The sequence below is a fragment of the Ursus arctos genome, unplaced genomic scaffold (assembly GCF_023065955.2).
Source record: "Ursus arctos isolate Adak ecotype North America unplaced genomic scaffold, UrsArc2.0 scaffold_23, whole genome shotgun sequence".
Classification (NCBI taxonomy): Eukaryota; Metazoa; Chordata; class Mammalia; order Carnivora; family Ursidae; genus Ursus; species Ursus arctos.
Window position 1 is genome coordinate 44,354,326 of NW_026622908.1, and position 12,825 is coordinate 44,367,150.

At 59.7% G+C, this 12,825-nt stretch overlaps 1 protein-coding gene across 6 annotated transcripts; it reads right to left on the bottom strand.

Annotated features, from left to right (window-relative positions):
- Positions 1-418: 418 nt before the first annotated feature.
- Positions 419-8,239, bottom strand: MRGPRF (MAS related GPR family member F). 6 transcript variants are annotated; one of them, XM_057317468.1, is made up of 4 exons: positions 8,061-8,233; positions 7,508-7,635; positions 5,141-5,253; positions 419-2,306 (listed from the first exon to the last, which is right to left on the bottom strand). In XM_057317468.1, the coding sequence occupies exons 3-4, from the start codon at positions 5,186-5,188 to the stop codon at positions 1,323-1,325; spliced, it is 1,032 nt and encodes a 343-aa protein (XP_057173451.1). In that variant the 5' UTR covers positions 5,189-5,253; positions 7,508-7,635; positions 8,061-8,233; the 3' UTR covers positions 419-1,322. The 6 variants fall into 6 exon arrangements, with proteins under 6 accessions (XP_057173451.1, XP_048073628.1, XP_026338772.2 ...); XM_048217671.2 differs by lacking the exon at positions 7,508-7,635 and adding an exon at positions 6,416-7,219 and having other exon boundaries at positions 8,045-8,233; XM_026482987.4 differs by having other exon boundaries at positions 8,045-8,233.
- Between the last annotated feature and the right edge of the window lie 4,586 nt (positions 8,240-12,825).

The window sequence follows — 12,825 nt, forward strand, 5'->3', positions numbered from 1 at the left end:
GGTAGCAGTAGGAGAAGCAGCAGCCCCACCCAGGGAGCCTCTGTGTGGACACACTGTGTTCCTTACAGGCAGGGCCTGTGTTAACCAGCACAAGGCCCGGCACTGAGCAGGCATGATGAAAACTGTTTCCGAGGGGAGCAGGGGCCCTGAATGTTTGAGAAAGGGCATAGGCTTTAGCCAACAGGACAGTGTGGCTGACCAAATCTCCATCAGGTGGAGAGGCGGATACCCTACTACCAGGAGAGGGAACACTCCAGAGGCATGGACGGACCAACCGGGAGAGGAGCACGGGTGTTGGGGTACAGAACAGGTTGGGTGAGTGGGGCACAGCTGGAAAGGCTACCTTCTGGGCTGCTTGTCGCCGAAGGCGCCTCACCGTGGAGCAGGTGCAGACAGGACAGAAGGCAGGAGGCCTTGCTCAGTGCACAATATAAAACGTTTATTGATATACATTTTTTGTCTTTCATAAAACTTGCATTGGCTACACGGGGCCATTGTGCTTGGAGTTGGGCTGGGGTGGCCAGGTAGAGCCAGTGCCCACTCCCAGGTGGGGGCTGGAGCCCAGAGACTCCTGGACAGTTGGCCAAGTTTGAGGACCAGGTGCACAGCAGTGCGGACACACTCCGCACTCTGGGAGGCTGCCCAGGGGCTGACCCGCATGGAGTCAGAGAAGAGAGTGACCTGCCCCAGCTGGCCGAGGCCCCCTCCTGTCCAGCTGCTTGCCATGACTGGAAACTCCCCCATTAAAGTCACCAAAGGATTTGGGGCGGGGATGTTGGGTGCAGAAAGATGGAACTACGAGGCAGGTTAGCCAGAACCTTCTTCCAGATAGCACCGTTTTGTTCAGGTTGGCTTGCCAGTACTACCTCGAGGGGATGGAATGGAGAGAACCGATGCCCTGATGGGGGCGAAGCTGCTGCCCAGGGGGCGGTGGTGCTGGCTGCGTCATTTTCAAGGAGAGCTGATGGAAAGGGGCAGGAGGTGGACGGGACTAGGTGACCCCTCCCTCCTCTCCTTTCCCTACCAGCCTGGGAGGCAGAGGAGCCCCACCCCCCCGGGGGCCACTTCCGAACCGTGGGCCTCTGGTCATGGAGGAGAATGGTTGGGGGAGCCTGTCCGGGCCGGGGCTCCTGTGTGCAGCCGGCTGCCCGGTCTTCTGGCCGGCCGCCCCTAGAGCCTCCAGCCCACGGAGGAGGAGGCATGAGGGGCAGGAAGCAGACTTTCCTCCCTGCTTTTGGGCACTGGGGCAGCTGCCCAGCTCCTGTCCTGTGGCAGAGGGTCTGTGGAGGCCACGGCCCCTGCCGCCCTCCGGTACTGGCCTCTCAGGAGGCGTTCCCAGAGGGGCACTGCATCTCCATGGTGACCGTGTTGGGCGTGCCGCTCCCGGCCTCCCCCAGCTCGGCTCCGTCTCGCAGGGCCCGCTGGAAGACCACCCTGAGAGGTTCCCAGAGCCGCTGTGACTTGTCCCTCCCGGCCAGGAAGTAGACGATGGGCTTGGCGCTGCCGTGGATGCAGATGCATAGGTCGGTGACGTACTCTGGGAAGGGGGCCGGGATCTGGAAGACCCAGAAGAGGAACCAGTCGATCCCTAAGTAGATGGAGGACACGAGGAAAACGGAGACCACGGCCAGGATGACGTGGTTGAGCTTGGCAGAGCGCTGGCGCCGCCGGGCCCGGCATTCCACATGCAGGGTGAGCAGCAGGCAGGGCAGCACCATGAGTGGGCAGAAGATGAGGAAAAGCAAGATGCCCAGGAAGGCGTCCATGGGCCTGCAGGCCCCGCCGGAGCCCCGGTGGGCTAGGTACACGCAGAAGTAGTTGTGGATGCTGGTGACCAGGAGCGACAGGGTCCAGAGCAGGGTGCACACCACGGCCGACAGGCGCTTGGGCCGACGGCGCCAGTACCAGACGGGGAAGATGACGGATAAGCAGCGCTCCGAGCTGATGGCGGGCAGGAGGCTCACGCCGGCGACAAAGGTGCAGAGTCCCAGGATCCTGGACACGGCACGGACATAGTCGGCGAATGTGCCCAGGAAGCCTCCCGTGTTCAGGATGGAGAACACGGCCTTGCTGAAGAGGTAGCCGACGTCGGCGCCAGCCAGGTGCAGGAAGTAGACAGAGAAGGGGCTCCTCTTGATGGAGAACCCGAAAAACCAGAGGACCAGGCCGTTGCCCACCAGGCCGCACAGACAGAGGAGCAGGAAGATGTAGTTCATGACGGCGGGCGGTGGCAGCTTGGTGATCTGCTCGATGGTCAGGAAGCCGCGGCTGTAGAGCTCCGGGGCCTCGCTCACGTCAGGACACATCTGGGCAGGTGCAGAGGGGGAGACACCTGTGATGCGGGCCGGGCCCCACCCCCAAACCTGCACCTGTGTCCAGGCGTGCTGGTCCCGATCACAGGCTGGAAGCGTCACCGGCTCTGGAACAATGCGCTGGCTGTAGCTAGAGCAGAAGCCACCCCTGCTCCCACATAATGCCACCACTCTGTGTCCCAGAGTCTGTGGCTAGCAGCCTAGGGGAGGGACAGTGAAAACAGTCCCTAATAAAGGCCCAGGACTGCCCACCTGTCAGAATAGACTGGTCAAAAGGTGTCCGTGTCATGAAAGACACGGAACAACGGAGGAACCTTTCCAGATTGAAGGAGAATGGAGAGCCGTGGCCAACGAAGGCGACGCCGTATCCCAGATTTTAGAGTGGCCCTTACGGTTGCTGTGAAGGGTATTAGCGGGGTGGCGGGGAAACGTGCGTCTGGACTGTGTATCCTCGTACTGCACCAACGTTAGATTTTTCTGAGCAGGAGGAGGCTCTCTACTGGAAGGGCCTTGTTCTCAGAGGCTCCAGGCTATTCGGGGGCACAGGGGCTTGGTGTCTGCAATTTACTTTCCAACAGTTCTGGGAAAGGGTCTATCATGAGACCCATAGAGAGAAAGCGCAGGCGGCAAAGGTTACCAGCTGGTGAAGGACACGTGCGTCTGTGCTGCGCTGTCCTTGCAAATTTTCTGTACATTTGCCGTTTTTCACTCCAAAACGTGAAAATATTTATTTAAAAAATAGAATAAAATAATTGATTGAAAAAAGTGGACCTTGGCCCTAGCTGGAGTGGGAACCTGTCCCACAGCACCATCAGAGAGACCTGGCGACTCTGAGGCGGTCCACTGCAGGGCCGGGTGACCCTGGGTTTCTGGATCATGAGGGATCCGGATGCGGCCCAGGGCCCCCCTGTGGAGGCAGAGACTCTTGGGGCGGCTCTGTGGAAGCACTTTGATACCCTGTCTGACTGACAGGGTGCACCGGGCTGAGTATCTTGCCTGTAGGGTCAGGGCTGGGGATGAATACGTGAAGCTGGGCCAGGTGCAAGAAACTTGGGGGGGGGGTGCAAACTGGAGAGCCCCTGTCCTGAGCAAAGTGGGCAGCTGGTGGATGCTGGGGGTGAGCAGGGGGCGGTTGGAACAGGACTGTGGGCTGAGTGGCCCATTATCCTTTCCCGCCTCCCCAGAGAAGCTAGAACCCTAGATTATAACGTGAACTACCCTGATCTTTAAATGTTCACATTTAAAAAACATTGTGTGGGCCAAACATAACACATCTACAAGCTGGATTCGTTCTCAGGCTGTCACTTTGACCTCCCATTCCAAACGACAAGGCTGCCCAGAGGTCTGTCGCTCCCCTCCCTGAGCCCGGCAGACATCACTAGTCCATCCCAGCACTCCTCACAGAGCCTGGACCTGACACCCCCCCACCCCGGTCCCCGTCTAATGCTGGGTATTGGTTCCCATTGCTCATGAATCTCCCCAAAAGAAAACAAACAGAAAGGTTCTTGAGGCTGGAACATTCTGCCACCTTCCAGATGGCCCCCAGCTTTGCCAGATACCTCATAACGGGGGGGAGGGTGCTTCTGTCAAGGGAGCCTGCAAGCAGAGCCCAGAGGTGTTGGCCAAACTTTGGGGAGACTGTGACGTCGGGGCAAGCACATGAAGGGGGTCTTATTCACCACCCATCATCCCCTAGGCACATTTATTGGCTCAGCATCTCTGTCAACCCCCAAACCCCTTAGCTTGCTTTTTCTTCAGCCTTTTCTGTTGGTGGCTTTGACCACTCCAGGCTACGGAGCAGTGGTCCGCGAGACCCAGTGCCCAGACAAGCCCACGCTGAGGGGTCACTCAGAGCGCCTCGCAGGCTGGAAAAAGCCTGCAATCCCCTCCTCGGAGTGGGAGCGGGAGGGCCGGCTGAGTCACCGGGCGTGTAGCTGCCACCCCAGCCACATACCGCCTTGTAAAATGCTTGCTCTGGAGCCCGGCCCCCCTCCCTGGGCTCTGTCTCTTCTCTGGGGATTTCTGGAGACTTCGCCCAACCAGTCCCATCTCTGCCTCCCATGGCTGCTGCTCCACAGTGGTCACTAGGGGAGAAGACCAAGGGCCACAGGTCCTGGGCAAGAGTCCAGCCTCTGTTCCGACCTCTGGGCTTATCCCAGTCAAGTTATCCTGCTGTCGTGAGCCTCAGTTTCCTCAAGTGTGGATGAGATTGTACTAGATAAACTCAAAACGTCCTTCCAACTTGGAGAATGTTTTCCCCGGGATTTAGAAGGGAATTCCAGAATTTTCAAGGAGCTCAGAGAAGTGGGGGGCTGGGAAGGGCAGAAGGGCTGGGTTGGCCTGATGCTGTGTCAGGGTCTCGGCCACGGCTGGTGCCTGCACAGAAACTGTGACTACCAGACCCCGGCCTTGAGCGGCACGGGCAGGGTGGCCCAGAGCCGGTGGGGCTCTGTGGGGCCCGTGACATCAGGGCCACCTTGGAGCCAGCTTCTTGGGGCCTCTGACAGGGCCTGGCTGTGGGACATAGCTGACCACCCATCTCTGCAGGGAAGATACAGGACAAGGCTGCTGGAGGTGGTAACAGCTCGCAGGGTGTGCGTGGGGAAGGGATTCGAGGCTGATGAGGATACTGGCGATCCGGGGGGCCCCTGAAACTGGAGCCAGGCCACATAGCCCGGAGGGTCTGCTGCCCACCTATGAGTCCTGAGACACAGGATGGGCCTGGGTGGCAGAGTTTAGGGGAAGGAGATGCTGGGCTGAGCTTGCCTCTCCTGCCACACCCGGCCCCGCCGTGCCCAGAGCCCCCTCTGCTGCCTGGCAACACTTGCCTTGCTCCGGCCGCCAGGATGGGCCTCCCAGGAACAGTTCCCCACCATCTCCAGGCCTGGTGAGTCCAGATTCCTCACGGCTCTGCCCCTGTGTGCCGGCCCGCACACCTACCCTGGCAAAGGCAGAAAGAGTAGCGTCAGGGCAGCGGTGTTCCCCAGCCGGCCAGAAAGCCCCTCCACCTTGCAGCACCCACGGCTCTTGCCTTAGAGGCAAGGCAGACAGGCAAGCCCTTGGCTCCCTCAGGGCTGTACGGGAGGCACAGGGACTGTCCTTCGGGTTTCTGGGCGGGTCACGCCTGCACGCACTGCCCCCTCCTGCCTGGGCTCCTCCTTCACCCCTTCATCACCGCCTAGATGCACACTGCTGCTTGCTGGGGGAGAAGCCCCTCTCCTCACCCCTTCTTGCTTGATCTGTGAGATTTCTGAAGCCAGATGGCTTCTGGGGACACGCATTTATGCCCACACACATTTGCTGTGTACCTCCTTTGTGCCAGCCCACGGGGGCACAGGGCTTCCCGGCAGTCAGTCCCAGCAGCTTGGTCAGGCCCCATGTTTGTAACTCACTAAGGTGTCGGGTCTTTCCGCAACAGGTGGACACTGTGCCAGCCAGCCAATGGCCATCGCAGCACTTGGTCCTCATTGTCAGCTATGAGGCAGGAGTCCTCACGCCCCTGTGACGGGGCCCATGGAGGTATGGTCACCTGGTCACCTGCCCAGGGCCCCGCGGGAACAGCCGCATCCACTGCATCCACTGCAGTTTGGAGACTGAGTATCATTGAGCCCAGAGGGGCTGCAGAGGCAGGAACAGCTGGAGGGAGCAGGCCGGGAGGCTCTGTGGCAGCCCTGGCTCCAGACTGGAGGACAGGCAGCAGTACTTGGCCGGGCCTGCAGGTCAGGAGGCCTGGAAGGGGTGATGGCCCCGGGGACAGGGGCATCCCTGCCTGATGGAGACAGCTCCACCCTGGCCAGGCAGAGCTCATTGGTCCATGTGCCCCAGGTCCCCTTCGAATGGACTCCTGTCCCCCAATCGAGCCCTGCCCCAGCAGGCAAGCACCTAGCCTTCCTACTGTGCAGGTGGGGAAACTGAGGCCGAGCTGCAAGCCGTGGTCCTGCCCTCCTCCCGGAGGGAATGCTGGGCTGCTCTGCCAGCCTCCCCTGGAATTCCTTCCCGGCCTGCTGTGGCCGTGTGTCCCTCTGCACCCCTAGCCAGGGCAGGACCCAGGCAGGCGCACCCGTCATTGTTGGGGAAGGGTGGCCAAGAGTGGTCTCACTCACCTCCCAGCCTGGCCGCCTAGGGCGCCCTTCGGGCCCACGCCTGGATAGCGCAGCTGTGTGCCTCGCCGTGTGGGCGAGTGCACATGTGCGCTTGGCGTGTGGGTCACAGTGCGGCATGCGGTGACAGTGGGGTGGCAGCAGCGCCCCAGGTGGCTGTCCGTGGAGTGGGAGCCCTTGTGCTCCAGAGGAAGTGGGCAAGTCCGGTGTGTGTGCAGTGTGTGCGTGCAGAGAGCGGGTGCCACCAAGTGTGTCTCTAGAGCCCCACACCCCCTCCATGCATCATCTTGCTTCCAGCCGGGCCTCAGACAGGCCTCCCCGGAGGCTGGGACTTGCCCAAGCTCTCCCCCTGCAACCACAAGCTACCGGCCTCTCCCCCATCCTTGCTGGTCCCCTTTGCCCCCCACCCACAATGCTCCTACTCTACTTGGTGGTCATTCTGGTTGCACACCACCCCTAGGCCTGGACCCTCGAGGACGTCCTGACTGCGAGCCTTGCCCTTTCACCTCAGCCAAACTAGACCCCCCCCCCCAGTACCCAGATGTCCCCCAAGGGCAGCCAGCTGGGGCCAGGCACGAAGTCAGGGCCCCTCGCTCACCCTGCTGATTGCGTCCATGGGTGGGTGTCCCTAGTGTTCTCCGAGCTCTCCTAATGCCCTGCCACGGGCAGTCTGAAAGGCTCCTGCACTCACGCAGAGATCTGGAAGCCAGGGAACCCCAGATGGGCCCTGAGAAGACGTGTGTGTGGCGTGTGTGGCGTGGGTGAGCGTGGGTGAGTGTGTGCGCTCCTTGGGTTGGGATCTGGCTTCTGCTGAAGCAGACACGAATAGCCGTCAGCTCCGCGCACTCCTGACCCGCCCTGCAAAGCACCAGGCCTCAAAGGGCTCTGGCTACCTGTCTGCCTCCTCTCCTTCCATCCCCCCCCCTTCCACAGCCCAGCCCGACGCTTGCTGGTGACAGGTGAGGCTGTCCTCCAGGAGGCCCAGGTGGGCACAGACTGCCATCCCCCAACCCTCTCCTCCCAGCTGTCACCGGCCCGCCCCCCACCCGAGGGAGGCTGCATTTCCCATTCCAGGGTCTGGGGTCCCCTGCTCACAGCTCGGCTGGAAGAGGCTAATCTGGGGACGGCAGGTGCCATCTGCAGGGGACAGGGTGGGATGCAGGCGCTCCGTGTCCTGGGCCCGAGCTCAGAGCCGCTGCAAGCAGGCAGGGCAGCAGGCGTGCCTGCAAACAGTGGGAGCCATCTCTCTGCACTTGGGACGCAGCCGGCTGGGTGTTCCCTTCCCGCCCCAGAAAGCAGACTTGGATGGCTGGCGTGGGTGGGGGTAGGGACAGAGGGGAGCCCCCACCCTCTGCCAGGAGGACAGAGCAGGAGTTGGAAGTAGAGGACAGTGTGGGGGTCAGGCACTGCCAGCATGCCAGGGCCTGCCACCCAGGACGGGGACGCTCAGAGGCTGGGGAGTGTGCCCGAGTTCTCCCTGGAGCCCCAGGGTTCCTGCTCGGAGCCACACGATTTCTGGGAGCCAAGTGCCCTGACAGCACCCACCTCGTTCTCCCTCCCTGCCTGGGCTTCTCCCTGCAGCCCTGGTTGCCAGAACACCCTCCCCTGGGCCCCGGGCCCCCACACAGCTACCTGCAGCTGTCCTGACCTTCCGCGGTCTCTCCTTCGTGGAGCGCGACACCCGCCTCTGGCTGCGGATCCCCGGGGCAGCAGGCCAGCACAGAGCAGTGCCTGGAGCCTCGGAAGAGGCGAGCTCAGAGTCGAGGACAGCCCTTGCCTGCCTGCCTGCCTGCCTGTGGAGGAGATGGCTTGAGGAGCAGAACCCGCCCCAAACCCAATTCCAGGCCCGGAGGGAGGGGGACAGGGAGGAGGAGGGGGGAGGGGCTGAGCCAGAGCTGGATGAAGCTTCGGGAAGGAATGCCCCGCTCTGGAGCAACCCCCGCCCCCCCAGCCTCACTGGGAACTCATCTCCCCGCCTGGTGACGTCATGTTGGCCAGAGCACTGCTGCCAGAGTCCAGCTGTTAATCTCCCTCGCGTCCTGCAGCTCCTCAGGGCTGCCCTGGAGAAAGCACTGGGCTGTGCACTTGCTTGGTTCCTTCCTTCTGCTCCCACTGGTCATTTTGGGGGTGCGCAGGCCCAGGAGGGACAGTCCCCATCCAGTTGTTGAAATATATTCAGAGGCTGTTACAGAGAAGCCAGGAGGTAGCAAGGTGAGGGGTCCATGGAGGGGGCGTTGGAGGCACTCTTGAGACATTGGCTGGGCAGCAGGACAGCAGTGCTACCCAGGGGCCACCCCATCCCCTTTCCCACCTGGAATCTGCCCAAGGCCCCCTGCCGGCGTATGGAACCAGGAACCCCCTTTTCCCGGCCCTAATAGCAATCAGATGGCGCAAGTGGAAAATCACAGCTCTTGCCTGGTGGAGGGGGGGTGCGGTCGATGGGCTATGCGTGCCTGCTCCGCGGGGGATGAGTCAGGCTTCCCCCCTACTCTGCGAGCCTTCTCAGGGTCCTGGGGCAGTGAGCCAAAGCCTGAAGGGGGATGCAGGAGCCCCAGGGGTGGCTGTGAGGACAAGTGGCTTCCCAGGGAGCCACCCGGGAAGGCCCCCCCTTGCCCTGCGCCAACTTTCTCATGGCCCGGGGAGCCCAAGGGAATCCCCTCAGTGCTTTCCCTGTGGGAGCAAATGGTGCCCAGATTGGGGGTGGGGTGGGCATCGGGAAGAGAACCCAGAAATACAGCTTCCCTCGCACCTGCCCTGGGACCTCCAGGCCTCTTGCCCCTGGAGGAACCTGATGTCCCCACTCAAGTGCAAATCTCAGAGCCGAGGGGGTAGCCTAGGTCTGTTCCCTGCAGGGTCCAGCTGGCCTTCCGGGGCCTTTGTTTTTAGGGAGAGTGTGAGGGGAGGGCTCTAGAATACTGAAGCTCATGGCCACGCCCAGGACTGAGAGAGAGGCTGGGCAGAGAGCAGGCAGCGGTGACCCTCCGCTCCTCTCCTAGGGCAGGCCAGCTGGGGCCCAGCTGGGCTGCTTGTTTACATGGGGAGGCCAGGGGGAGGGGGGAGGCTGGGGGAGGCCGAATCCAGGCAAGTTCCAAGCGTAATTGCATTTGGACACTTAAAAGGAATCGTGTGAAGTGGGCTGCAGCTCTGAAGTCCGAGCCTTATTTGGTCTGGAAATTGGTTTCTTTCAAAACTAATGAGAGGTGCTTGTAAATGGGAATGCCATCCTTGGCCTGTGTTTGCTGGGTCCCCTTGCCACCCAGCGTCCCCAGGCGGTGTCCCCACGTGGAGCAGCACGTCAGGGCTGTGGGGGACGGGTCCGGAGGCCGGGCTCCTGCAGGGACCGTGAGAGAGCCCCAGCTGGGCTGGCACCCGAAACCACGGCCTCAGGCTCCGTGTGTGGGCCTGGCGGCATTCACCCACTGAAGCCCACCCTCCCGCCACAAGGTGTAGGACTCAGTGCTGAGGTGACAGGGCCACAGTCCCAGCTCCCTGGCATCCTATCCTCATGCTCCGAACCGCCACCGCCCTGCCCTCTTTCCAGTAGAGCGGAACTTTATTTTTAATCGTCCCCTGCCACGGGTCCCGCCACACCCCACCCCACGCCCCCTCCCGAGGGTGCAGGCCAGGACCCTCCTCTGCTGGGGTCCCTGGGGGCAGGAGGCAGGGTCTGGCAGGGTCCCGACAGGGCCCTTCTGGGGTCCCCCATTGCCCTGCTGCTTCTGGATCAGGGGTGGGGTGTGGAACAGCCCTACTGAGGCCCCTCCTGTGGCCCCTCCAAGCCTGTGAGGTTGTACCCCCTTTCCCCCCCAGGGAGAGTTCTGCCCCTACAGGTATTTACTGAGCATATGCTAAATGCTGGGCACTGGGCCCCAGGCTCATGAACCAGACAGTCTCTCCCCTCAGGGAGTGGAAGTTAGGCAGGACGGCTCAAGGACGGCTCAGAATCGGATGACCCAAAGGTGTAAAACCACACCTGGATAGGAGGCCAGGTAGTCAGGACGGCTTCTCTGAGGAGGGGACGGTGGAGCCCACAGGAATGGGCAGGAGTGACTCTGGTAAGAAGGGGACAGGAGGGATCCCCAGCAGAGGAAATGGCATGAGCAAAGGCCCCGGGGCAGGGAGGCATGTGGCACAGGTGAGTTGGGGTAGAGGAGACCCCAGCCACCAGGCAGCTCTGAACGGCCCCTCCGGGCCCAGGACCTGGCCCTCCTAGTGCTGACCTCACCTTTCTACTGCCATTTGTGCCATGTGCTCGGAGGACAGGTGCAGCACTGACAGTGACAACCGCAGCTGCTCCCTCCTGCGGCCTGTGAGCCAGGGCCTGCCTTAGTTCATCATTCAGTCCTCACAGCATCCCCTGTTGTACAGATTCATTCAACATGCATGTACTGAGCACTTACAGTGTGCCTGGCACTGTGCTAGGCTCTGGGAATCCACTGATGAATGAGACAGATAGTGATCCCTGCTTGCAAGGTGCCCAGACCCTAGAAATGAGGAAACTGAGGCCCAAGGAGCAACTCTGTGTTTCCTTTTCACACCTGTACCCCCCCCTGCAGGACCTGAGCCGGGGACGGGGGTCCACTTCATCTCTGTATCCCCAGCACTGGGCGTGGAGGTATTGGGATATGAAGAGAGGTCCAGAGCCCTGGGACCTAGTCCTGGCTTTGCCTCTGATGAACCGAGAAAACCAGGCCTCAATTTCCCCAGCTGTACCGTGGAGTGGTGGTGGGGGACTTGATGATACCTCTGCTCCATTCCCCATGCTCACCCTTCACTCCAGCTCTACTAGGCTGGTTCTTCTCTTTCCTTAGCAGGGTGACTGAGATATATTTCACATATCAAACAATTCACTTCTTTAAAGTGTGTAGTGGTTCCGTATATTCAGAGTTGTGCAGCCATCACCACAATCTCATTAGGGAACATTCTGTCACCCCCAGAAGAAACCTGGTACTGTGAGCAGTCACTCCACATCCCCCTCCCCAGCCCCTGGTGACCACGAACCTACTGTCAGTCTCCGTGGATTTGCCCTGTTCTGGACATTTCATAGAAACGGATCCACACACTTAGTGGTCTTTTGTATCTTATTTATTCCACTCAGTTAAAGTCTTCAAGGTTCATCCACATTGTGGCACATGCCAGGGCTGTGTCCCTTTATATGGTGATAGGCTGGTTCCTTAGGGCCGTGTGCTCTAGGACCTGTTCTCTTCCACTTGACTAAGATCCTCCAGGAGACAAGACCAGTGTAGGGCTTGGTCTTTGCCTTTTTGGTTTCAGTTCTGGCGATTTAAAAAAAGGTCTCTCCGAGGTTTAGCTCGCTTTCCTGTTGGGCAAGGGTGAGTGGGGCCCCCTCCTCCTCCACTCTCCCCTTCTCCAACCAGGCTGGACCATCAGTGATGGAAAGTGTATCTTGGGAATATATGCAGAAGCCTACATTCTCCTTTGTCCTGCATGTGGGAGATTATTCATTTGTTCATTCATGTGTTTCTTCATCCACCCATCCATCCATCCGTCTACCCATCCATCATCCACCCATGCACCCATCCACCCACCCACCCACTCACCCATCCATGTATCTACCCATCCATCCATCCACCCACCCACTCATCCATCCATCATCCACACACCACCCATCATTCATCCATCATTCATCACCCATCCACCCATCACCCATCCACTCACCCATCCATCCATCCACCCATCATTCATCATCCATCCATCCATCCATCCATCCATCTTTATCTACATTTAACACATATTTACTGAACACCAACAATGGTGCTAGAAAGAAATAATGGATAAACCAGAACAGGAGGAAGGGAAGGTAGCTGATAAAACAAACAAATGAACACAAGAATTCCAACTGAGATCCATGCAGTGCTGAGAATGAACAAGGATGGCGATAGAGAATGATGTGGTGAGAGGGTGGGGAGGTGTGATGTAAGCCTAAAATGTTGACATCCTTCTAATACCCAGGTCTGGCAGTATGTGACCTTAGCAAAAGAGATTTTGCAGATGTGATAAGCTAAGGATCTTGAGATAGAAGAAAATCTTGGATCATCTGGGTGAGCTGGCATAATCACAAGGTCCTTATAAGAGGGAGGCAGGAGGCTGAGAGTGATGCGTGATCACTGGGGTTTGTGGGGGAGATGAGGCATGAGGTGTGATCCCTGGGGTCAGAGGGGAGAGACTAATAAACATGACTAATGAACTAATGATGACTAATGAACATGAATATGAAAAGGGACCTTGAGCTAAGGATTGAGGTGACTCCTAAAGATTGTAAAAGACAAGGAAATGGGGTCTCCCCTAGGTGCTCCAGAAGGGACTGGCCCTGCCTCCTCCTTGACGTTAGGTTTCTGATCTCTAGAACTGCAAGGGAATAAATATTTGTTGTTTTAAGCCTCTGAGTTTGT

Coding starts and splice junctions, on each gene's coding strand:
- MRGPRF (XM_026482985.4), bottom strand. CDS start 5,188: ATGGTGGGGAACTGTTCCTGGGAGGCCCATCCTGGCGGCCGGAGCAAG. Junction 2,307..5,140: donor ATCCTGGCGGCCGGAGCAAG/GCAAGTGTTGCC, acceptor GCACCTGCCCAG/ATGTGTCCTGACGTGAGCGA.